The sequence below is a fragment of the Cyrtonyx montezumae genome, unplaced genomic scaffold, assembly GCF_038088225.1.
Source record: "Cyrtonyx montezumae isolate F1298 unplaced genomic scaffold, pur_monq_1.0 scaffold_23, whole genome shotgun sequence".
NCBI classification, from domain to species: Eukaryota; Metazoa; Chordata; class Aves; order Galliformes; family Odontophoridae; genus Cyrtonyx; species Cyrtonyx montezumae.
The window spans coordinates 9,629,748-9,652,658 of NW_027071970.1; the positions used below are offsets into that span (position 1 = coordinate 9,629,748).

Below are 22,911 nucleotides of genomic sequence, written 5' to 3' on the forward strand. Positions count from 1 at the left end.
TGGGAGTGCTCTCTCATCCCAGCTGTGCTCCGAAGGGGGGGATAGTGCTGTGTGGGTGAGCTGGAGTGCCACAGAGTAGGTCCTGTCTGCTAAGAGCACTGACGAGGGAAGAAGTCCCTACTGAAGTACTCGTGTGAGGCTGCTGGGTGTCTTAAGGTCAAACACTTGCATGGGGAAAGCAGAAAACGAGATGAAGAGCTAAAAACGAATGACCAGATGTGTGCTGGGCAGTACTGAGTTACCCATCTGCATCAGGGGCTGCTTGGAGTTGGAGGGAGGATTTCTGCTCAGTGGGGCTCCGAGTAGCCGAGCAGCATCCAGAGTGAAGGGTGGGATCCCAGGGAGGAAAACAGGGCACGTCGGGGGTGACGGCCGTGAACTGTGCACGGTGGATTGAGCGACGTGAACGGAACAAGCCGGGATAATCAAAGCTTGGGCTAACGCAGTGGGCGCGAGCGGAGCCCGCGGTAACAGCAGCACGGATCGGACCGTCCGCTCGGAGCCGCAGTTCCCGCCCCGCTCCGCTCCGCTCTGCCCGTGGGGGCGGTCCCGCCCCGCCCCGCTCCGCTGCGCGGCCCCGCGGGGCCCGGGGCATAAAGCGGCGGCGCGCGGCGCGCTCCCCGAGCCATGGTCGCGGCCAAACGCGGGGTGGCTGTGGGGCTGGGGGTGGTGGGGACCGTGTGCCTGCTGCTGGGCGGCTGCCTGCTGCTGGCGGGGCCCGCCATCATCAAGGAGCAGGTCGTCAAGGTTAGCGGGCAGGGGGCGGCGGGGAGGGGCGGGGCTGGGAGTGCTGCTGCTGTCCGTGCTCTCAAGGGGACGGTGGGAGCGGTGCGACGGATTCAACGCTTCAGGGCTGTTCCTCCAGCTTGCAGCATCCTTAAAATCCGGGCTGTGGTACTCTGTGCTCTGCTGCTGGGGCTGCTTGGGGACGCGTTCCTCCTTAGGGCTGTGCTCGGTTGGCACTGGTGGGTGACTGCTGGTGCTCCTGTGCTGACTGCTCGCGCTGCGAGATTGCTCTCTCAGCTGACGGTAACAGCGTGGGTGATGCGCTGCAGTGCTCGGATGGAGCTCTTTGCAGTATGTGGGGTGGTGTCCACGAGCAAAGCGTGAGAGCTGCATCTCTTTGGGGGTTCCTGGCTGCAGGAGGGGTCCGGGTCCTTCTGCTGAGATGGCGTTGGTCCCATGTGGTTACGGCACCCAGGGCTGTGGGCTGAGCCCTTGGTCTGCTCAGCGACGGCTGCACAGAGCCCTGGGACCAGTGCTCAAAGGGAGAAAATACAGTGGAAGGGTCTCAAGGGTTGAGGTGAAAACAGACAGGTTACTCAGCAGTTACTGCCGCCATTAAAAGCAGTCTAACGTGGGGCAGCAGCTGGGCTCTGCTCACGGAGGCCCCTCTGCAGCAGCCCCCCACTGCCAAATCCTTATTGCGTCAGCGCGATGCATGGCCTCATCCCCACGTTTACCCAGGCCTTTCCCATTGCCCACAAGGGAGGGTTGGTCTGCCTCGGGGTTCCTCCAAGCTCACACCTACCCAAGTCAACACCTAGAAACGCTGCCCTGGCACGGGGGGTGAGCAGCATGTGGCTGCATCTGCGTGTGCCACCATGACTGTCAGGAACAAGCTCCTGCTGGAGCGTGTGCCAGGCAGACCTTTGGCTTAAGCTGAAGTTGGTCTTTGTCCATTTTGTTGGCCGTGCAGAGCTGGTGCTGCAAGCGGAAGGCTGACTGGCACCTGTAAAACATATGACATGATCAGTGCAGCCAGACTTCCCTTCTTTTTTGGGAACTAGCCAGTTTTGCTGTTTTCTACTGAATCTCAGCAAAAAGAGGCAAAGTCTGATCCTTCCTTTTCCTCAGGACTCACTTCATCTCGAGTACGTGGTCTCCTTATCTTCCGCATGACCTGAAGGATCCCAAATTCTTACACAGCTTAAAGCCAAATGGAAAACAGATAACAGAGTGTTGATGTGCAGGGCCTTGCTGAGACCCCCAGGGCGGTGTTTGAAGCAGTGGGGGTGAGGAGCAGCCGGTGCAGGGCTTGGGCAGGGCAGGAGGCTGGTTGGCCTTTGGCAGGCATTTATCACATAACTCCACGTAGGAGCTCCTGTCCCCCGTGCTTACGGCGCTGGAGGAGACGCATGGTAACCAGTTCCTTTCAGTTCTTCAGGAGCTCAGCACTCAAGAGATGTCAGACCACCCAGCGACCCTTTGTAACCCATCTGAGTGAAAAATAGTCTATTTTTATTTCACAGACGTGTTTGCGTTGACCCCTGTGTGGCTTGACTCCAAGGCTGCTCTGATCAGTGTGTTTTATTTAGTGGTACCTGTTACGGTTGGACTGAATGAGCTTAGAGGTCTTTTTTGACCTCAGCGATCCTGCAGTTCTGTGCAGGGCCCGGAGCTGCTGGGCCCCCATGGGAGGGGGCTGAGAAGGGCAGCAGGCAGTTACATAAATGCATGCATATGCAATGAGAAGCCCAGGGAGCACAGAGCAGAACAAACAAGTGAAGGAAAGCAGATGTCAGTGTTCAGACCCTGCTGTGTGCACAGGGAGAGGGTTATAAAACAGTCTGGGTCGTTCTTGTCCCGTGGTTGCTTCTCTGCCATGAAGTCCCTGAGGCCGGTGATGCTGTTGGTGGCTCCTTGTCCCTGCCACGAGGGTCAAAGCAAGCAGCTGCAGGGCTGAGCTGGAGCTGGATAATGCCCTCGTGCCTTTGCTGATTAGTGGATCAAGCACGGTTCTGAGCTGTGTTACTTAACTGCAGCAAGAGTTTGTACTTGTGGAGGAAGCAAGAATAGTGGAATGCACCCAAAATAGGTGATTAAGAAGGAGCAAGCTGCTGGTCTGTAAGGCAGCCCCCAGGAGGCAGGTGGGCAGCTGCCAGCAGTGGGACTGGGGAGGAGGTGAGGGTTTGGGTAATGCCTGCACTTCTGCGGGTGTTTCCTGGAAAATGGGACAGCGATATGGGGAAGTGCTGTGTGCTGCCTTTGGCCTGCATTAAGATAAACATGAATCAGTGCGGGATCACAGCCTAGAGGAAGCAAAAGCAGCTTGGTTTGGTTGCCCTTGCCATTCTGTTTTGGGGTAACCCAAAGCAGATACTGTAGCTGTAGCTCTCCCAGCCTTTGCCTGGCTCTGGCTGTGTGGAGCTGCCATACCTGGCAAGCAAGTGGAAGCTTTTGGGAAGGGCTTGTTTGTGCCAGGCAAGTCAAACCTCCAGAACTGTGAATAATTCAGTGCTGGCTTGTCTAGCACAGTGGAAGCCTCCAGCACTTCAAAACAGCTTTGAAACCTTGTGGGTAGGAGTCTAGCAAGCTGAGCCTGAATAAATAAGCCTGCAGACATCCTGTGGCGTGCACTTGATGCTTCTGCATACGTAAGTTTGGAGTTTCAAACTGGCTCCATTTCAGTTTGCATAACATGCTGTGTCCTCTAGAGATTCACTGCAGAAATTTCTGCCTTTGGCTGGGCCTGGTGTGGGAAGCAGGGCTGGGTGGACGTGCTCAGCTTCTGAGGCCAAGCAGCGCATCTTCTTTCTCTTTCTTTGCAGAATGTGAGGATTGACCCCAGCAGCATCTCCTTCAACATGTGGAGGGACATCCCCGTTCCTTTTTATCTGACAGTCAACCTCTTTGAAGTGCAGAACCCAGAGGAGGTCCTCCAGGGAGCGAAGCCAAAGGTGAACCAGCGTGGGCCATATGTTTACAGGTCAGGTACTGCTTGTGGTCCAGCTGTGTGTGAGCTGGGCTGCTGTGCTGCCTGCCAGGCTCTTGGATGGCTCCTCCTGGAGTTCTGCATGGCATTAGTACAGCTGGCCCGAGTCCGATGGCATGGGATTTTAAAGCAATCCAGATGCGATGCAATTGCTCTGATCTTGCTGAAACCATCAGCAGCATCTCTGGCTGATGGGGCTGTGAGGCTGCTCGGTGCTTCAACGTGAGCTGTGGAGCTTGGTCCTGTGCTGGGACCTGCTGGCTGTTGGTATGATGATGGGCAAGCTCCATGCTCAGAGTGGGCTTCAGTTTAATCTTCATTGTGCATTTAGCAATCCGGCTCCAGAGCTGGAATCTTCTTGATATGAAGCTTCAGATTCAGCTGCACTGATCTAAGACCAATCATCTAACATGATGAGATGCAGAATTTGTCGAACATGAATAACCTGATCACGGGAACCAGTACAGAGCACTGCAGCTCAGTTGGGTTCAACAACAGAAGGTCTTACCTATTGGCTATGGCTGAGGATGGTGGCTGGAGCCCCGCTCTGGGCCTGGTGTGTGAGGCAATGGGAGATAGTGAGCATGTGAACTTACCCGTAAGTAACAATATTTGACACGTTTGTGCCTACTCATGTAAGCAAGGTCAGGTCAGCAGCCTAAGCAAGCTCATGTGGGAAGATTACTGGTCTAATCCCAAAGCTGTTTGGGTAGTGCTGGGGGAAACCTGGCAGTATGTATATGCCCTCATTTCCCCTGGGTTTGCTGGTCACACCACAGAACTGTGTGGATTCTGTATGTTCTGATTGGATCAGTTCTTTGGCTTGGGGTAAAGGCTTCACTTACACTAAGTAAGAATAAACAAAGGGGTAAAGCTTATTAATGTCCTTATGTTCCTGTTGAGCAAGATTAGTGCCTTTCCCTATTATGGACCATAAAACAGGCTCCACAATAAAGGACTTTGTTTCTGTCGGTGCGTTGAGCTGCAGCTCCTCATGGAGCTGTAACCAGCTTGGGATGCAGTGTGCAGAAGTGTGACCCAGAGAGGGGCAGCAGAGCCAGGATGCTGCTTGGAGGTTGTGCTTCACGTGGGGCTGCCCAGGAGCTGGCAGGGAGCTCTGGGACAAATTCACACAGGTTTGACAGCGCAGCTTGTGCCATCTTGTTTGGTGCTCTCCTGTTTTGGAGGTTGTTTCGGTGCGTGGGATGGTGTAGATTGACTTATCTGGGCATCTCTCTCATAGGGGTAGGCTTCTTAGTAGCTGTTCTACTGCCTCTCCTGCAGCCTGGTGCTCCCCGCTGGGGTTTGCTCTCCTTCCTCTGCTCTTCAGCAGCAATCCCAGGCCTGCTCTTGCCTCACAGACAGTGCGACTGGCACCATGTAGGGGAAGGTTCCCATGGTCTCTCCTGTCTCTTTGCAGAGAGTTCAAGTATAAAACAAACATCACCTTCCACGACAACGACACCGTCTCCTACCTGGAGTACCGGCAGCTCTTCTTCCGACCGGACTTGTCCAACGGCACTGAAGATGAGTACATAGTGATGCCAAACATCTTGATGTTGGTAAGGACTTGGTCCCCAGAGGCGTGCTGGCCGGAGGGGAGGGTGGTGATGCTCTGTGCTAACCTGAAGCTTCTTTTCTTGTTGGACTTGGATCCCTTTGAGCCATGAGGTGGTTAAGGTCACAGAATGCAGTTCTGTGTGTTAGTTGTCACGTTGGGCTGCTACCCTTCCAAAATCAGAGTGGTTAGCTGGGCTCACATCTTCAGCCTCATCTGAGTGTCATATTGGGAGGTGAAACATGTGAGCCCTCTGTGGCTGCTGCCACGGACTGCTTTCTTCCCAGCTGTGGGTGCTCCTTGGGCTGTCCAAGGGGCTTCTGTAGAGTGCTGCGCTGAGTGCTGAAGATGCATTGCATCCTCTCTGCCAGAGGCAGGGCTGATGTCTCAGGGATTGCTTTCCTTCACAGGGAGCAGCTGTCATGATGGAAAGCCTGCCCAATTTTGTGAAGCTCTTGCTGAGTGGGGCCCTGGCTGGCCTGAAGCAGGAGGCCTTCATAAACCGGACAGTGGGGGAGATCTTGTGGGGCTATGAAGACCCTCTTTTAGACACAATAAACGCGCTTGTCCCTGGCCTGATCCCATTCAAGGGGAAATTTGGCCTATTTGTAGAGGTAAGTAAACTCCTTTTGGGAGCCCTCAAGTCCTAGACATATTGCTTTTGCTGTGGAATGTGCAGGCTGTCTCCTTCACAACCTGCTTGGAGCAGCCATGTGTAATTGATGGTAGGTGTGTAAGGCTGCCTTAATTTTCCCCCTCAAGCAGTAATCTGTGTTGGAAGCTGTCTCTGGCAACCAAAATAAAACTTCATAAGCTTAAAGTGGAGTACGCCTAGAGTTTGTGAAACACACAGAGTTGTTAACATCCTACGTTCTTTCTGCATGTAATGGATTAATTTCTTCTCTCTGCAGTTTAACAACACAAATTCCGGATTGTTCACAGTGAATACGGGCATGAAGAACATCAGTCAAGTTCATATGGTGGATACATGGAATGGCTTGAAAAAGGTGAGCATCAGGCAGCAAAACTCAAGTACAGGGACAGTGCCTGATGTAGAACAAGGTGAACTGAAAGCTCTTGGTGCTGCTATACCAATGGGTCACAGGTTTGGAAGTGAGTTCCTACGGGGCTTCTCCCACAGCTTCTGTTCAGCGTCAAAGCAGAGGCCCAATGGCTGGAGGGCAGCCCAGGGCCAAGCAGCACTCGGTTGAGGCCATCTCAAACACTTTCCAGCCTTGCTGTCCCCAGCTCCTGTGGGAGGAGTGGCAGGGGTGGAGGCCAACATTGAGCTGATAGCACTGATCTCTTTCTGTACCCGTCCCACAGGTGAACTACTGGCGGAGCAATGAGTGCAACATGATCAATGGGACTGCAGGGGAGATGTGGCCGCCGTTCATGTCCCCAACCTCGCTCGAGTTCTACAGCCCCGATGCCTGCAGGTGAGGCTGCAGCAGGCAAGGAGCTGCTGGCCCTGTGCTGATGGTGGGAGATGCAACGTGTGTCTGGTACAATGTACACTGATGCAGAGGACTTGGGACGAGTTCCTGCAGTTAAAGATTCTGCTGCAGTTCAGTGTTGTAGTGTCAGAGCGCTGCGAAGAGTGTAGGGCTGTCTGCCTGGGTCGTGTGATGTTCATAAACACCTTCTGGATCTCTGCCTAACTTAGCCATATTGAAAACCAGTTTAGATAAGATGTGGGAAGAGGGAGGTTAGAAATGAGGGTTGTCAGAAGGGGATGTTTGGCCACAGAGCTATTGGAGAAGTAATACTGCGGGCTGTGCCACTGCTCCTATGCTGCTTCATTTTTGTCATGTGCAAACCTTCTTCACACACAGCTGTGCCTGTGTGATGCCCTGGCCCCAGCTGAGTGTGCAGAGGTTAAAGTACCTCCAGAGTCTGCCCTGCTCCTGTGGAAACACCCTGAGGCTGGAAGGAGGGGAAGTGAGGCAGCCTGATTCAAAACTCTGTCCCCAGCTGGGCAAAGATAATGATGATTTCGGCTGCAAAACAAGCAAAGTGCTCCTGCTGAATAGAGAACAATGACCTCAGCCAACAAGCAAAGTCAGCTGAGCCCAGCATTAGTGCAGGAATTCCTCTGCACAAGAGCCATCAGCAAATACCAAAATGACTGAGAGCCAAGGACTTGCAGAGAAGTTTATTTAAACTTTGACTATTGGTACACATACCTGTTTTTGTGGAACTGCAGAGGTCTTGTAGAGAATAGAGCGTGTTTTCAGTGTGGTGTAAAATGAAGCAGGAAGCTTAGTTTCCTGTGAGCCTTGCTGGGGGGTGAGCATGACCCAGAAGCATGCACACCACTGCAGTGCAGAAGGCAGCTGTAGCATGAGCTTCCCCCTTGGTTGGCTGGGCTGTCTGCATCCCTGCATGCATTGCCTGAGTGTGAAGGAGCAGACTTCTTTCCTGGAAACATACATCTACTGATGCATGCAGTGTAAAGTCTCTGCTCTTTTACCTGGATTAAAATCTTGCTGCGTAGTGTAGTTCATAAGGTAAAATTTTCCACTCCCCTGATGTTTGTGTGCTGGAAAACAGAGGTTTAGCTGGTGTCCATCTGCTGTGACAGAGTGCTTCTATCTTGCAGCCAGTGCCGGCACAAAAATGGCATTATCTCTGGGAGAGCAGCCATGGGGATTATTCCATGCCTTTAAACAAATCTATTCTGGATTCTGCAAACAGATTTATAAGCTTGTGTGGTTCCCTCCATAACCAGTCCTGACCAGCCCTCTGTTTGTGCTTAAAATATGGAAAGCAAGTAGCTTAGATACTCATTCCCAACCCAAAGCTCTGCTCAGAGCGTTTATCTTGATCTCAAAGTCTAAGTTACACTGCAACTGCATCTTATCCAGGGATGATAAGAGCCTGTTTCTGTGCTGAGAACCTGTTGGCTAATCCTGATCCCTCTTCACCAAAACTCTTCCAGATCCATGACACTGGTGTACGAGCAGTCGGGGGCATTCAAGGGTGTGCCCACCTATCGCTTTGTGGCGCCGAAAACACTCTTTGCCAATGGCACAGATTATCCCCCCAACGAAGGCTTCTGTCCCTGCAGGCAGTCCGGCATCCAGAACGTCAGCTCCTGCAGGATGAGTGAGTTTTCCTGCAGTTCTCCCTTCCATACTGAAGTCTGGGGAGGGTGGGATGGAGTTACCTGTCCAAAAACTTACTCTTCTGCTTGGTGGAGTGCTGGAAGATACCTCCAGGGTCTGTGTGCACTCCTCTGAGTGAGGAGAGTGAGAAAGCCCTTGTGCCCAGAGCCCTCTTCTTGTTTGTGGGATGGCTGAGGGCAGGATGGAGTATTGCCTCCCCCAGGCTGGGAGCTGACTGCGTAACTGCCAAGCTAATCTTTGACTTTGGACAGTGAGTAGAGGTCACTCAGGAGTGAGAATTTGGTCATCAGTGTTCTATCCCACATCTGTGGATGACAAATGTTCAGTGGTGTGTGGTTGGGAGGTGGCTTAGCTGTGAGATGTGAACCTTCCTGGTGCAACAAGCTGCTGGGAGAGAAGGCTAGAAAAGCACGTTCAGAAAATAATCCTGCAATGGCTTAGAAATATCTACATGTTCTCAGATGGACGAGCTTAAATTGTCTCTGTTATCACCCAGATGCACCGATGTTCATCTCTCACCCTCACTTCTACAACGCTGACCCAAGCCTGGTGGATGCTGTGGAAGGCCTGCACCCCAGCAAGGAGGAGCACGCACTGTTCCTCGACGTGCACCCGGTGAGGGGCTGGATCCCCCAGGGTCAGGCCTAGGCTGTGCAGTGGGGCTGGGAGCATGCCGCCCTGCCTGCTGGCCCCACACTGCTCTCCTGGCACTGAGTGGAGCAGGTTCCAGAGTGCAAAGTGGTGAGAGGACGTGTGTAGATAAAAACACTGAAGTCATGAGCTAATTGAATAATTAGCTTAGATTCTAGGGAATTGCAGGTCTAATTGTAATCATAATTGTTTTGATAAGCACAGTCATCTTCTTTCCACTGACTCAGGAAGGCCCGTGACACCAGGAGGTGTATCTGGCAGCAGCCCAGTTGCACCCCAGCTCTATAAATATGTAGAGCCACGAGAGCTGACTGGCAGAGTCTGAAGACCACTTTGTAGCTGGACCTGTTGCTGCTGTTAGTGCCATCTCAAGTCATCTTTGTCCCTGCTGTTGTAGGGGAGAACACTTGTGGCTGTTCCCCCCACGGCCCACTCTGTGTGTAGCCATGAGTGAAACATTTCCAGTGTTCAGTGATGTTAGCTTGAACAACAAATCCTCTCTTGAAGTAAGGCAAGATAAGCTTCTTACCTAGACATTGGGTTCTCTGCTTTTCTTATCACATTTACGGAAATCTAATTAAGTTTATTACAGTATCAAAGCTCTTCTGATAACAGTACAATTCACATTATCTAGCCCAGCCTGCTGAGTACAAATATGGGCAATCCAACAAAAATACTCTGCCCTTAATGTGTCATAAAACTGCAGCGTCATGAGGAACCAGTGCCAAAGGACCATCTTAGAAGTGTGGTGTCATTCTCCATGTGTTTGTGATGCTGGACAGTGATAACTAGAACTATCTAACCATAGTTATGTGAAACGATCCGTGTGCAGGAACTTCTGTACTGGTGTATTCTCAAAACAAGTGCAGATAGGCTCAACATCAGAAGAGGCTCATCAGGCTTAGAAACAGAAGCTTCAGTTAAAACACCCTGCCTGGGGAATCAGTCACAGGTTGTGAGTGCTACGTGGTAACTTGGACTTGCTTGGGCTTGGTCCCAACAGCCTCATGCCACGTAAAGCACCTCCCCATGTTCATACAGTCTGCCCACTGAGCATGGGCAGTCATCCTCAGAGCCTGGGGAGCATTGTGGGGTCGACCAGTGCTGGTATGCTGGTGGAAACCCAGCCTTTCTCCTGGCCATGTGCAGTGGATCTCTGGGTGATCTAATTCATTGCTTTGTTGGGAAGGTGGCACCCAGAGCAGCCGGGGTGGGAAGTGGAGAGCCAGTTTTCTGCAGAGCTGTCACGATGTGTGTGAGCTGTTCTGACTAGCTGGTTGGTCTCTTCCTGTGCAGATGACGGGCATCCCCATGAATTGCTCCATCAAACTCCAGCTGAACCAGTACATGAAGCAGGTGTCTGGTATCCTGTAAGTGATTCACTGTTACAAGTGGCCGTCTTCTCCTCCAGCAGGAATTACTGCTGGCTCTGGGGTCCCTGCAGAGCTCACCCTGACAGATGAGGTGGCTTTGATGTTAGCAGTGTCACTGTTGCAGCAGCCAGCTGGCTGACAGCTCTTGCAGTGCTTCATGCCCCTGATGGAGCAGTTGAAATCCAAATGCTGGCTCTGTTGTGCACACTAGCAGACAGCCCTGTGCTGTGAGCTTGGCAGTGCTGTGCAGGTGACCAGGGTGTCCTAGAGCTGCATAACTTCAACACTGCAGCTCACTGAGTTAACATACCCAGAGCCTAGATTTGAGATGGCACTTTTTGCTGTTGTTGGGAAATTAAACTCCAATGGGAGTTTTGGTATGCTTTTGCATAGAAGGCCCGAGGTGAAGCTGGTCCCTGGAGGGGAGGGAGCTCTCTGAAGCAGCAGGAATTGCTGCCCTCTTGCATCACTGTCCTGGCCACTGCTGGTCTGCCAGACTCTTCTCATTAGGGAAGAACTGCAACAGTAGCTGTGGCCTGATGAACCAAGAATCTAAATGCATATTTCTTTTCCACCCCACAGTCAAACCAGGAAGATCCAGCCAGTGGTGATGCCGCTGCTGTGGTTTGCAGAGGTGAGCTGCCTTCCTTGACCGAATTCTGAAGAGTGTCTCGTGCTGGAAGGGGGAAAACTGGCGCTGGCGAAACTCCACTTTGAATAAGGCTTTAAGCCAGCTAGTCTGAGCAGCCAACAGAAGGCTTTGTACTGCTTGGCTGCATGATTAATCCTTCTGAGCCGAACAAACCCTGCACTATACTTGGCAGACCTCTGGCTCTGTCCTAGATGTGGGGTTAAACAGAACCCAGAACAGTGCTGCCGGCATTTGCATGCTAATGTGTGCCAGGCAGTGCAGTCCTACAGCTGTGTGCATGTCCAGCTGTTTGGTAGAAGCTTCTGGCCTGCCTCTGACCTAAATTCCTCCATCTGTGGTGGGAGAGGAGTTGTACGAATGGCCTGTCACAGCAGTGGATGGAAGAGAAATGCCTATCACAACTTTGCTTTCTTGGGCAGAGCGGATACATCGACGGCTCAGTCCTGTCGCAGTTTTACACCAACCTGGTGCTGATCCCATCCATCTTAGACTACCTGCAGTACATCTTCCTCGGGCTCAGCGTCCCGCTCATCATCTCAGCTGCGCTCATGATGATGAGTCAGGTAAGAACATGCAGATATCAAATGGGAAGTGCTGTTAGTTAAATGACATTTAATCAGACGACAGAGATTGGGCTGACAATCTAACACTCCTGATGAAACATTGGCTGATACCGTGATTCTGTCACAACCTAAAGCAGAACCATGTCCTAATGACACCAGTAGGTAACAGCAGGACTTCCTCAGCTATCAAGAAATTGGGCTTCAAATCAATGATATCAAAGCAGTTTTGGTCACCTCGGTGCACAGCGGTGACCAAAGTGGGTTCTCATGGGAGGAAGCATTTCTCAGCTCATCCATCCGATGAGCAACCCTGGCTCATCAATCTCATTTCCATGTAAAGCATCAGCTCGGGGCCATCACCCAGAAACTCCTTTATTTCTCTGCAAGTGCAGCTGTTCTGAATGGCTGTGGGAGCCTCAGGGCTCTGTGGGTGAGAAGCCCTGACCTGTGAAGGCTGTGGGGAGCTGGGGGTGGGTGGGTGCAGCATGGGGGCCTGGCTGCCCCATCCATCTGAGTGTAAAGCTGAGGGGACAGAATATAAAGCAGCTCAGGCACTTGGTGGTGATCTGTCTCCTGCTGCAAAACACTCATCTGATAAGAGCTAAAGCTTTTAGAGAGCTTAGCATTGAAGTAGAGATCTAGCTCCCTACCCTAACCTATATCAAAGCAAGCTTATTGAGCTTGGCATTACAGCTAGACGGCTTGAGCTGGCTCTAAAGCTGCAGATAAGAAGAGGCTGCTTGTGGGGATGAAAAGGCAGTGAAGAGGATGAGTGGGCTGAGTTGAGAGCATGGGTGAGAGACTGCTTCTGCTCAAGCTATAGCTGCCCTTGCTGAAACACTAATACCAGCCCACTTTAAATAGCTCTGGAGTTCTCCAGGTATCATGTAATTGGATTTCTACCAAGCCTACAACTGCTTAATTGACTTAAACACACGATCCCAAATCCCCTTGTTCTTCCCTGTGCTGCCTATTGGTGTGGGAGCAGTGTGAGGGGCTGGGGCTCAGTGCTGACCCTCGTGGTGCTCCCAAAGCAGCTGTGCTCTGAGCATACCCACCCACCTTGCTGCTCTAGAAACTGCTGTGCAGCTCCAGCGTGTCCCAACACATGTCACTGTTTCCTGGGTGGCTGTGTCTGAGAGCCTGAGCTGCCGTTTCCTTGCCCTGCTTTGTGCAGGCTTCAGTTCTTGGTACCAAGGAGCCTTAACCAAAGCTGCCTTCTCCATTCACTCAAATCACCTGAACAGCTGCTTTTGAAATGCCCCAAACCTGGGCATGAGACAGCTGTATCTGGGTGCTCAGCCAGAGCCTCACCATAGTGCTACAACTGAAGTAAACCTCAGCAAGCTGACTACCTGAAAAGTAAATCAATAGCCCTAATGGCTTTATAAATCTCAAAGGAAGCCACGCAACAACACCTTAAATTTTGTGCCTAATGAACAGATAAGAGCTTGTAAATTGGAAGACAGCGATTTGCAGCCAAGGTGCATTCCTTGATCAAAGTGTTGCTGATCTAGTGATGATTGCTAATCGTGCCCATTCCTTTCTCTGGAGGCTGCGGGCAATGTTGGAGGGGCATTGTCCACACCTTCATGTGTCTGGCAGCATGAAGCTCTCACTTAACCTATTCCTTCCTAGTGTGTCTCACATCCCTCTGGCTTCCTGAGGGAGCAGCGGGCTGCCAGACCAGTCCAGATGAGGTCCTGTGAAACACTTAAATCTTAGTCTAGTTTACATTGGAGCCAGTTTAAAATGCATCTGTTGGATCTGTGGTTCCAGAAATGTGTGTGTCTCCTGGATGGGCACAACGTCCAAGCACAGTGTCAGAGCTCCCTGCTGACGTAACCCAAAGCCTGTGTAAGAAGACACTTGGTATGCAAGCAGACCATTTTAAAACTGGCTCAGTGCTGATCGAAATCTTAAACAGGGCTTAGTTTAACCTAAATCTTGAAATCATCCTTAATAACTAGATCATAGTTCAGCAGTGATTGAAACTTCTTTAAAATCACCTCCTAAAACCAGACCCTCGTGCAATTCGTGTCGAAGTGTGCCATAAACGAGCCTGATTATCTTCTAGGAAAAATGCTCTTTATTTTGGAGTAGCAATAAAAAGAACTCAAACAGTAATAAGGCCACCCAGGGCCCCCCTGCCAGACAGCTGTCTCCGGTTAAGGTGTTGCGGGAAGCCAGACTGTAGGTGGGTACCCAGCCAAGGTAACACACTCTTCTCTCATCCTGGGTTGATTGAACTGTGCTTGAAACCAATCAAATGGAAATGTTTACTGTCCATGTATGCTGGAGGGTACATCCTCTTGGCAGTCTTTGACACAGTGGTGTCGTCTCCTGGCTTTATTCGGGATGACTTAGGGTTAATGGGGCTGCAAGAACATGCTCTTATTGCTACTCCCTGTGTACCTGGTGTAAAAGTATCAGCAAGGATCAAGACAGAAAGTAAGTGTGGTGCGAGGCAGTGCTTTTCTCACCTCTCCCCCCTGCAGGAGTTTGGGAGCTGGAGGTAAGTTCTGAAGAGGGCTGAATGGTGGAGATGACAGAGGCACCCTGATGATGGGTTTTACTTCCCTGCGAGGGCTTTCAGTGGGGAACTTGATTTTTCAAATATCTGGGTTTGTATTACAGAAACACAAAATCACAGAATCATTGGAGTTGGAAGGGAGCTGTGGAGGTCATCTCCTGCAACCCCTCTGTTCAAGCAGGGCCACCTAGGCCTGCTTGCTCAGGTGCATGTCCAGGTGGCTCTTGAATCCCCAAGGATGGAGATTCCCCAATTCCATGTGCAACCTGACCCAGTGCTGGGGCACAGTTTTGTATTTTTTTTTGTTTGTTTTCTTAAAAAAAAAAAAGAAATTAAAAAAAAAAGCATTTTCTGATGTTCAGATCCCACCTGTGTTTTAGTTTGTGCCCATCACCTCTTGTCCCATCCCTGACCACCACTGAGAAGAGCCTTATTCTTTTGGGTTTTTGCACTCTTCCTTCAGCCCCTTAAATAAAGATTCCCCCTGAGCCTTCTCTTCTCCAGCTTGTACAGCTCTGCAGTAGATCCACATCTCTGTGGTGCTGGGAGGCCCACAACAACTGGAAATGATACCTCCAGATCCACATCAGTGCTGAGCAGGGGGGAAGGGTCACCCTGAGCTGCTGGCTGTGCTTCACCTAATACAGCCCAGGATACTGTTGAGTTCCTTTGAAGCCAAAGCACATTGCTGGCTTGTGGTGAGCATGATTCCCACCAGGGTCCCCAGGTCCTTTCCTGAAGAGCTGCTTTGCAGCCAGCTGCCTGGGGCTGCTCCTCCCCAGGTGCAGGACTTTGCACTTCCCCTTGCTGCTGCTCATGAGGCTCCTGTTGGCCGTTTCTCTGTGCTCTCGAGGCCCCTTGGCATGGCAGTGTGACCCTCTGGCTTATCAGCCACTCCTCCCAGCTTTGTGTCACCTGCTAATTGCTGAGGTTGCACTCCACCCCCATCATCTAGATCATGAATAAAGATAGTAGATGTTAAACAGAGCTGGACCCAGAACTGATGCCCAGGGTATGCTGCTCGTTTCTGCTTTCCAATAGCTTTGGGCCACTGGGTAGTGCCCTCTATGAGAAACATACAGGAGATGGTGTCAAAAGCCTTCTTAAAGTCAAAGTTGGCAGTATCCACAGCTCTGCCCTCATCTGCCAAGCTGCTAATCATCCTGCAAAGTTATCACATTGGTCAAAGGTGACTTTTTCTTGGTGAATCCATGCTGACTGCCCCTGACGGTTTTGTCCTTAGTGTGCCTGGCCTGTAGGTTGCTTCTCTTGAGGATATGTGGGTTTTTTGTGTATTTGCATGGCCAGGAGAAACTCATTCATCCAGGCAAGCCTCCTGGTTTTGTCTGTGTCCGTGATAAGACCTTGTCCATTTCATAGAACTGTGTGAGTTAGGACCCTTAGTGGTCATCTATTTCAACTCTCCGGCAATGAACAGGGATACCTATAGCTAGAAACAGGGACCTGTACAGCTAGTAGATGTCTGGGGCTGTGCAGCCTGCTGACTTACCCACTGCTCCTCCACCTGGTGACACAGCTCTACAGACTGGATGTTTTTGGGGTGCTGCAAGGACTGGTGGTGGGCAGGACTGGAGATAATGGTAGGAGATGTAAAAGCATTCCGTCACAATCCAAGAGGATTCCTGGCCATGCAGAAGTTCAGGGGGATGGGAGCATGAGTATTGTATGGTCCGTGCCTCAGGGTTGTAACCTCTGCCCTCTCCTCTCCAGAAGTTCACCAAGGAGCAGCACCCACATGACCCCACCACGCAGAGCTCCCTGCCCCAGCCCTCTGAGACCACGCCGCTCCTCCAAGATGCCAGCACGCCGAGCCAGGACAGCGCCGAGGCCTGAGCTTGGGCTGGGAACTGCTTCAGATCCCCACCAGTCTCCAGAAGGGGACGTGTCCTGGGAAGCCCCATGGAGGCACAGTGAGTGCATGGCCTGGAAGGCCTTCTCCAGGCACCAGAAGTGCAGTGTGTGAGGGGCTTCGGCCAGACAGCGCTCATCGCAGCCCTGTCCCCCGTGGGCAGGCAGGACTGAAAGCAGCTGCTGGCTCATCTGTTGTTCTGCAATGTAAAGCTGCCTGTTGCCAGGAATAAAAGGCACTTTAATAAGAGCCCTTAGAATAAATAAGGTTTGTATATGTAGCACTGGTGGGATTTGGTGATCTTTTTTGAAGCCACTGTTCATCTCGTGTGAGCGGGGCTTGCTATCCCGAAGCCACTTAAGGGTTTTATTGCCACTTGATGTGACCAGCCTATGCCACAAATCAATTCTGAGTGCTGTCAGGGCGGTGATGTTTCTCCTAGAGGCTCTCCAGGGCCCCTGGAGCCTGCCCAGGGTTGCTCCTGCCTTTGCATGTCCTGGTGATTTTTCAAGCCCCAGTCCCATGCCATGACCTTGAGCTCCAGCGATTCCCTTCCAGAGCCTTTTCACTCCAGCCTGACGGATCCCTCCTTGCTTTCAGTGGCTGACACAGGGGCCTTGCCAGAAGTCCTTTTGGTGTGTCCAACCTTACACACAGATCCTGCTGGAGCAGGTGTCTGCCCCCACCACCAGCACTCAGGAGGGGTGCGTTGATGAAGATACTTGTGCCTTGGGACAGAGGAAGCTATGTGATCTTCTTGTGGGGTGAACAGTGCTCTTCCTCTCTCACCTCCATCCCTCTTATTAGGCAGGAAGAGGATGGGAGATGAAACAAACACCGTGTGCTGTGCTGGTGCACTCCTAACCAGCCGGGTCCCTCCCTGGCCATGTCCCCAGTCCTGCAGCAGGGCTGGGGCTGATATATCACGGGACAGCTGTGGTGTAGCCCAGGGGATGGAGCAGGACGGTGTCAGCTACCCACAACTTATGCCTGGACTATTTGTGTGGCACAAGTACTAACTGCGGTTGCACAGGTGAAGCAGAAACGCTAAGTCACGGCCTGAAGCAGCGCTTTCCGTCACGTTACAGCCTTACAACAAGTGAGGTGGATGAGTTGCTGCGAAGAAAACAATGCTTTTCGAAACATCTCCTCACATTGCGGCGCTGCGCAGTCCCGGCCGAGCGCGGGCGCTGCCGGGGCTGTCGTTCCTCAGCGCGGCCGCTGGGGGGCGCTGTGGTGTCAGTGACCGCGCGCTGCCGCTGCCCGCCCGGATCCCGCGGGGAGCGCGGTGTCGGTACGGCGCCGTTACGCCCGGGAAAAGGTAAAATCACAGCGTGCAGATGATGTGTGGTGTGGGACGGAGGATGCTGAAGCCCTAGGGAATAGGTGCCGGAATGGGATGATGTGTGGGACCTGGTTTGCCTCGCGTTTGGCCGCTGTGAAGCTGTCCGGGTGGGAAGCAGCTGGAGGGAGGGGAAGCTGCTCGTGGGGTTTTGAAGAGGTACTTCTCCTCGCCTGGGAGCTGTGGGTTTGCCCCCATGCTGGTTGGTTTTGAGCAGGGCTCTCTGCTGCATCATAATTGTGTCCCAGCCAGGAGCACGCAGCTTAAACCAGCATCCGTCCTGCAAGCGAGCAGGGGATGCAGCCTGGACCCGTTTCCCATCCCATCTCAGTGTGCCCTGTCAGTGTGTCCCTGTGGCAGTGCAGAACCAGGACCCCCTCCCCCCGCGCTCAGTGGCTCCCAGGGAGCACTCTTTTTTTTTCTGGAATAAGAGGAACACTTCCTAAAAAGGAGCAGCGGGATGGAAAATTGATACCAAATGGTGATATCAGCCTCCTGAGGGAGAAGGCTTGATCCCTCAGCCTTCGGTTCCTGGGGGTGAGCACACAAGCACACAGTGCTATTTTGGAGGGATTAAAACCCAAAAAAGTTTATTTTTTCCTTTGGGGAGTTCATCGTTTTCCCAGACACGGGCTGGCTGGTGGCACAGGCTGTGCTTTGGGGGTGTGTGGTGTCTGTGGGATGAGCAGGGTCTGTGGCCAGCCCTGCTGCTGCCACTTCGTGGGTCCTGCAGGGCCGGGGGCAGCCCCCAGCTGCTGGCACTGACCCCACGCTGGCAGTCCTTCCCATCTCCACTGTGGGGCTCTGTGACTGCTGCTGAGTGCCATTTCTGGGTGCTGGGCTCAGTATGGAGCAGAACATGTTGCTGGTGTCTGCACTGCTCTGTTAGAGAGCCAGAACACCTACACGACCCTGCTGCTTTCTGCCTTTTCCATCCAGAACCAATTTGAGGGAGGGGGGAGGAAAATGGCTGCTGTGTGCAGCTGATGCTTCACCTCGTGCCCAACAATCAGAGTTAGGGCCATGGGCTGCAGCATCCTGCTGCTCACAGCACGGAGCTGAGGCACTGCCCTGATGGTGGTGGTGGGCAGCTGAGCTTTGCAGCTGGGTTTCCAGGGAAGGAATTTCCAGCAACTGCAGATCTCTTCCCTAAAGACAGCATTTCAAGGAATTTCCCTCTCCCCCCTCGCTGGAGACTTCCTCTGGTTTTCCAAGTAAGCCTTTGGCTTGCGGCCACGTATGTGGAAACTGGAGCAGAGCGGATCCATGGGAACGCAGGGCTGGAGCTGGTGCTGGCAGGTTCACAGCACGCAGCTCCTATCTGCACCGAGTGCCTCAAGGCCGGGCACTGAGCTGCTCTGCGTCACTGTGAGCTCTGCTTTTCCAGTGTGCTGAATGTCACAAGGAGCAGCAAAGAGACCTTTGGTGCCAATAAAAAGGAAGGATTAGGATTTTTGTTTTGGTTTAGTTTTTTTGGAGCACCGTTCCAACAAATTGCATTTCCCAGTGTTACTGCAAACTCAGTCCCCTGGTTTTGTCCTTCCATACTGGGGCTGCTCTGGGTCCAGATGCACCCTGGAGCAGGAATCCATCTCGTTGCTTCCCTGATTGCCACCCAGAGAGCCCCTAGACAGCTCCGTGCTCACTCCTCTTCCTCCAGAAGCTGCTGTTCTGTGCCGTGACCACCCCATCCTCGCAGCCATACCTTCTGGATTTTCTTTGGCTCATAAACACCCCACTGCCCTCCCCAGTGCCCTTAGCAAACAACTTATCCAGAAGTACATTTTCCCTGTTTCAAAGCCTTGTGAAAGAAACCAGAGGGGTTAGCAGCCGTGCTGTTCACATACCATCCAGCCATTTGCATTTGATCTACTTCATCCTGTGTTAAGTAATCCTTGAAAGCCGTGGTTGGTGCAGCCCCTCCGCATGCCCGTAAATCACCGCGGCGCAGATGCAGTTGTCTGACTCCTTCATCTGATATGAAACGTCCTCTGCCTCAGAAAGAAACCACCCGTGGTCAATCAGAAACACCCTGTGAGGCCCATGTGAGCCTGAACCATGGGCTCTGTCCCTTGCCATAAATCAAAGATTGCTCCCCAACTCTCCTTTAATTGTGGACTCGGGGTGGGCACCGGCTGCTGTTGGTCGGCTTTCCAGGAAAGCTTTCAGCATTAGAAGTTTCCTGTGGCACTGACTGGTTTCCCCAGTGCCTCCCATGCCTTCTCTCCTCCTGTCTCACCGGGGTCTTGTGAGCTGCTTTGGAGATCCTGTGTCCCAGCGTGCAGTGCTGTGCCATTTTTTCCTGCGAGTTAATTAAGTTGGCACAGATTAAATATTAGGAACACTGTTCTCTGTTGTTTTCCCCCTTCCAGGGTGGCAGCTCTGGATTGTGGTGCCCTGCTCTGCAGAGCTGCTGTGTCTGACTCGGGGATTTAAGGACAGGAGTGCCGTGGTTCCCTGTATGGTTGGCTGGGCACTGTGTGCACAATGGTATTGCAAACCATTGGTGCCCATTGGAGCTGCTGATAGCGGTGCTGGGCTCTGCTCCTTGGGGTGCACGCAGTGGGAGCTGACCCCGGAGTTAAAGGTGAGTGTGTAGCTCATCTCAGGGCCCGCTCCTGAATCCCTGAAGCACAAGGTTTAGGATCCCTTGCACAAACTTCATCCAAATGCTAACTGTATTCTGAGGTATAATAAATGCCAAACTCCTTCCGAATGTTGAAAAATGTCACTTCAGGATATGTGGAAAACATTTCTGTCTTCCTGAAATCCTCCCCACTTCTGCAAACGACAACACAAAACCGCTCCTGGATCCCCTGACAGGAGGAGCTGCGGAGGCTCTGCCTGAGGGATCGGTGTGCCCCGGCTCTCTTTGATATCGCTCGCATTATAATTAAGAGATAATGTCAATAGAATAAAACATTGTCTCGGGATAATGGTCTCCTGCTGCTACAGAAGTGTCAGGGAGAAGTCGAATCGTTTATCAAAACTGAGCATCGAGGCGAGCCCGGGCCGTTTGTTTTCGCAGCGAGAGGCATTAATCGTGGGACAGCCGTACTCCGGAGCAGCTCCTCCTCCTGCGCCCGCTGATGGATGCCCGTGGTGCTGAGCGATGGGCTGAGCTGCAGTGCTGCTGGCTGTCAGCACACACAGCAGGGCACGGTGCTGTGTGCCACACCTGGAGCCGAGTCCTGGCAGGCTGTGCAGAAAAAAAAAAACCCTACAGGTATTTTTCCCCTGGGTTTGTTAGCAGGAATTACCTTGCAGAGGAGCTGTGTGCTCTGCGTGCTGACCAGGCTGGAGCTCAACCCCCTTTATTTTACACATGGAGAACAGATTGGGGACGGGTTGACTGTTGCACAGTGGTTCCCTCGCACTGATGCACTTTGGCTTAAGGAGTAATCACCAGAAGTTAGATTGCTGGTATAGGCACCCAAACAATGGAGCTGGAACCTTTGCAGGTAGATAGGGGAGATGGTGAGGGCAATTAGACCTCCATCAGGCAGGTTCATCATGAACGGGGAGGTGAGGAGCCCTGCTGCTTTTGGGATCCTGCTCACCTCGGGCCGGAGACCTCCAGCTTTTTGGGAAGGGATGTGCCTGCTTTCCAAAGGTACATGGGCATTCACTGTGGGGCTGCCTGCAGGGATCACCATTGCCTGATAGTGGTCAAAGAACAAAGATAAGGTGGTAAGCAATGCAACGGAGTGCTGGGAGCAGCCCTTTGCTGTCGCTGTGAAACAGCAAGCCCTGATTTAAACAGCCCCTCCAGTGACTGACCTACACCGAACAAATCCATTTACAGTGTCCTGTTTCCCCTCACTGTTTAACTCCCAGAGTTCAGAGATGATTCCTTAAATGTTAATGGTGCAGGAATTTGGATGCCTTCCCAGAGTTGCTCGGGGAGCCATGTAGGACTGTGCCTGACTTGCTCATGCGGTTCAATTTCCTGCTGAACATCAGCCGCCCTGTTCCTGCCTGCCGCTCCGCAATTAGAGCGCTGAAGGACCATCACTCTTCAGGGCTGCTCGTCCCGGGTTCAGCCCAGGTGAGGTCCTGCTGCAGGCAGGAGCAGCCTGCTCTGCACCTCCTCTGCTGTGCCCGCAGCCTGCAGCCCAATCCCTGCACAACAAGTGCTTGGCCCCAGCTGCGGGGGGGGACTTGGACAGTTTGGAGGCAGACGCCTTTATTTTTTTTTCCTGCTCGTAACTTAAGCTGTCTGCTTTATCAGAGACATATGGAAAGTTTATTGCGTCCTTGCGATGGAGCCAGCCAAGTGCGCTGACTAATGAATGCGATTTTATTTATTCCTTATTGTAGCTAGGACTCGGCGTGGGAGACCTCGTCCTGAAGGGACGGCTTAGGTCTGAGGAATAAATCACCGGGATTTCTCTCCCCCCACATGGCAAATCCGTGGGGAACCATTGCTGAAAGCTGCTGGGGCTTTGTTCTGAAGCTCCAGGGACGCAGCAGTCCCATGGGGCGGTCAGGCACGGGGTGCTCAGGTCTGTGGGGTGACCAAGCTGAGCACGGCTGTTGGCAGCTGAGTGAAGTGCTCGGCTCCTTTTCCAGGCTGCTCTGGGAGGGCTCAGCCCGGTGCCAGGTATGAGAGAGTGGAAACACAGGCTCACGCTGGCGGCTGCCCAAGCTGCTGCCTGGGGACGCGCTGGGCTCTGCAGTGATGCGTGGCTCCAGCACAGCACATTCCCAGTACAGTGCAGCTCCAGCGTGGCCTGGGCAGCTCCTGCCCTCACCTGGGTGTGTGCCTGCTCTCATCTCTGAAGGCATTTGCCATTCTCATCGTATGTTAGCTGGGTTCCACAGATCCCAGCTAGCTCCTTACTGCTGCTCCCTGCCCCTGAACCCACACTCCAAATGACCATAGAACCATTGAGGTTGGAAAAGGCCACAGTGATTATAAAGTCCAACCATTGGCCTAATCCCCACCATGCTCACTAATCCATGCCCCTCAGTGCTCTGCCCTTAGAAGTCCTGGTGACCCCACACCTCAGTCTGCTTTTCCCTCTGCAGAAACCACGCACTTTGGGTTTAGGGTCATTTGGCTCAGGAATTCAACTGGGTTCAGCTGAAATTGTCATTGGTTCTCTACTACTCCAAAATATCTGCCTGCATCTTTTCTCTGCTTTTCTGCAGTATACAGTGCCTGCTGGGGTTATGAGAGCAGCACTGCAGAATGCCAATCTTTGGCTTGGCTCTGGCAGCCTGACTGCTTTGTCTCGCTTAGAGCAGAGCTCCTCTGCCAGCTCCCCTGCTCGTCCTGCTGCACAGCTGCCATCCCATGGCTCACAGTGTGCCTGTGTGCCACCCCATTTGGCAGCTGCCCCCCATGCTCGCTGGCTTTAAGCACCTCTGTAAGGTCTTGGCAGAACCAGAAGGGTTTTACACCAGGTCCATGCCTTCCTCCCTGCCACTACACACCCCGAGCCCTGGCTAAGTGCTCTGCCCTTCTCCTTATCCCTGTTCCTCATTGAGAGCAGATGAGAGCATCTCATAAAATTAGATCAT

General features: G+C 52.5%; 1 protein-coding gene across 3 annotated transcripts; it reads left to right on the forward strand.

Annotated features, from left to right (window-relative positions):
* Positions 1–627: 627 nt before the first annotated feature.
* On the forward strand, positions 628–16,323 carry SCARB1 (scavenger receptor class B member 1). Of its 3 annotated transcripts, XM_065739138.1 has the most exons (13): positions 628–747; positions 3,552–3,709; positions 5,136–5,277; positions 5,684–5,887; positions 6,185–6,280; positions 6,600–6,712; positions 8,215–8,381; positions 8,898–9,016; positions 10,349–10,422; positions 11,008–11,059; positions 11,497–11,640; positions 13,718–13,837; positions 15,905–15,989. In XM_065739138.1, exons 1-12 carry the CDS (start codon positions 628–630, stop codon positions 13,835–13,837), a joined length of 1,509 nt encoding a protein of 502 aa, XP_065595210.1. In that variant the 3' UTR covers positions 15,905–15,989. The 3 variants fall into 3 exon arrangements, with proteins under 3 accessions (XP_065595210.1, XP_065595209.1, XP_065595211.1); XM_065739137.1 differs by lacking the exon at positions 13,718–13,837 and having other exon boundaries at positions 15,905–16,323; XM_065739139.1 differs by lacking the exons at positions 628–747; positions 13,718–13,837 and adding an exon at positions 2,328–2,354 and having other exon boundaries at positions 15,905–16,323.
* Positions 16,324–22,911: the final 6,588 nt, after the last annotated feature.

Bases quoted from the DNA above. Each gene is read 5' to 3' on its own strand.
- SCARB1 (XM_065739137.1), top strand. From the start codon at position 628: ATGGTCGCGGCCAAACGCGGGGTGGCTGTGGGGCTGGGGGTGGTGGGG. The intron at 6,713-8,214 runs GTGAGGCTGCAG...AAACTCTTCCAG, and splicing joins TACAGCCCCGATGCCTGCAG to ATCCATGACACTGGTGTACG. The intron at 9,017-10,348 runs GTGAGGGGCTGG...CTTCCTGTGCAG, and splicing joins TGTTCCTCGACGTGCACCCG to ATGACGGGCATCCCCATGAA.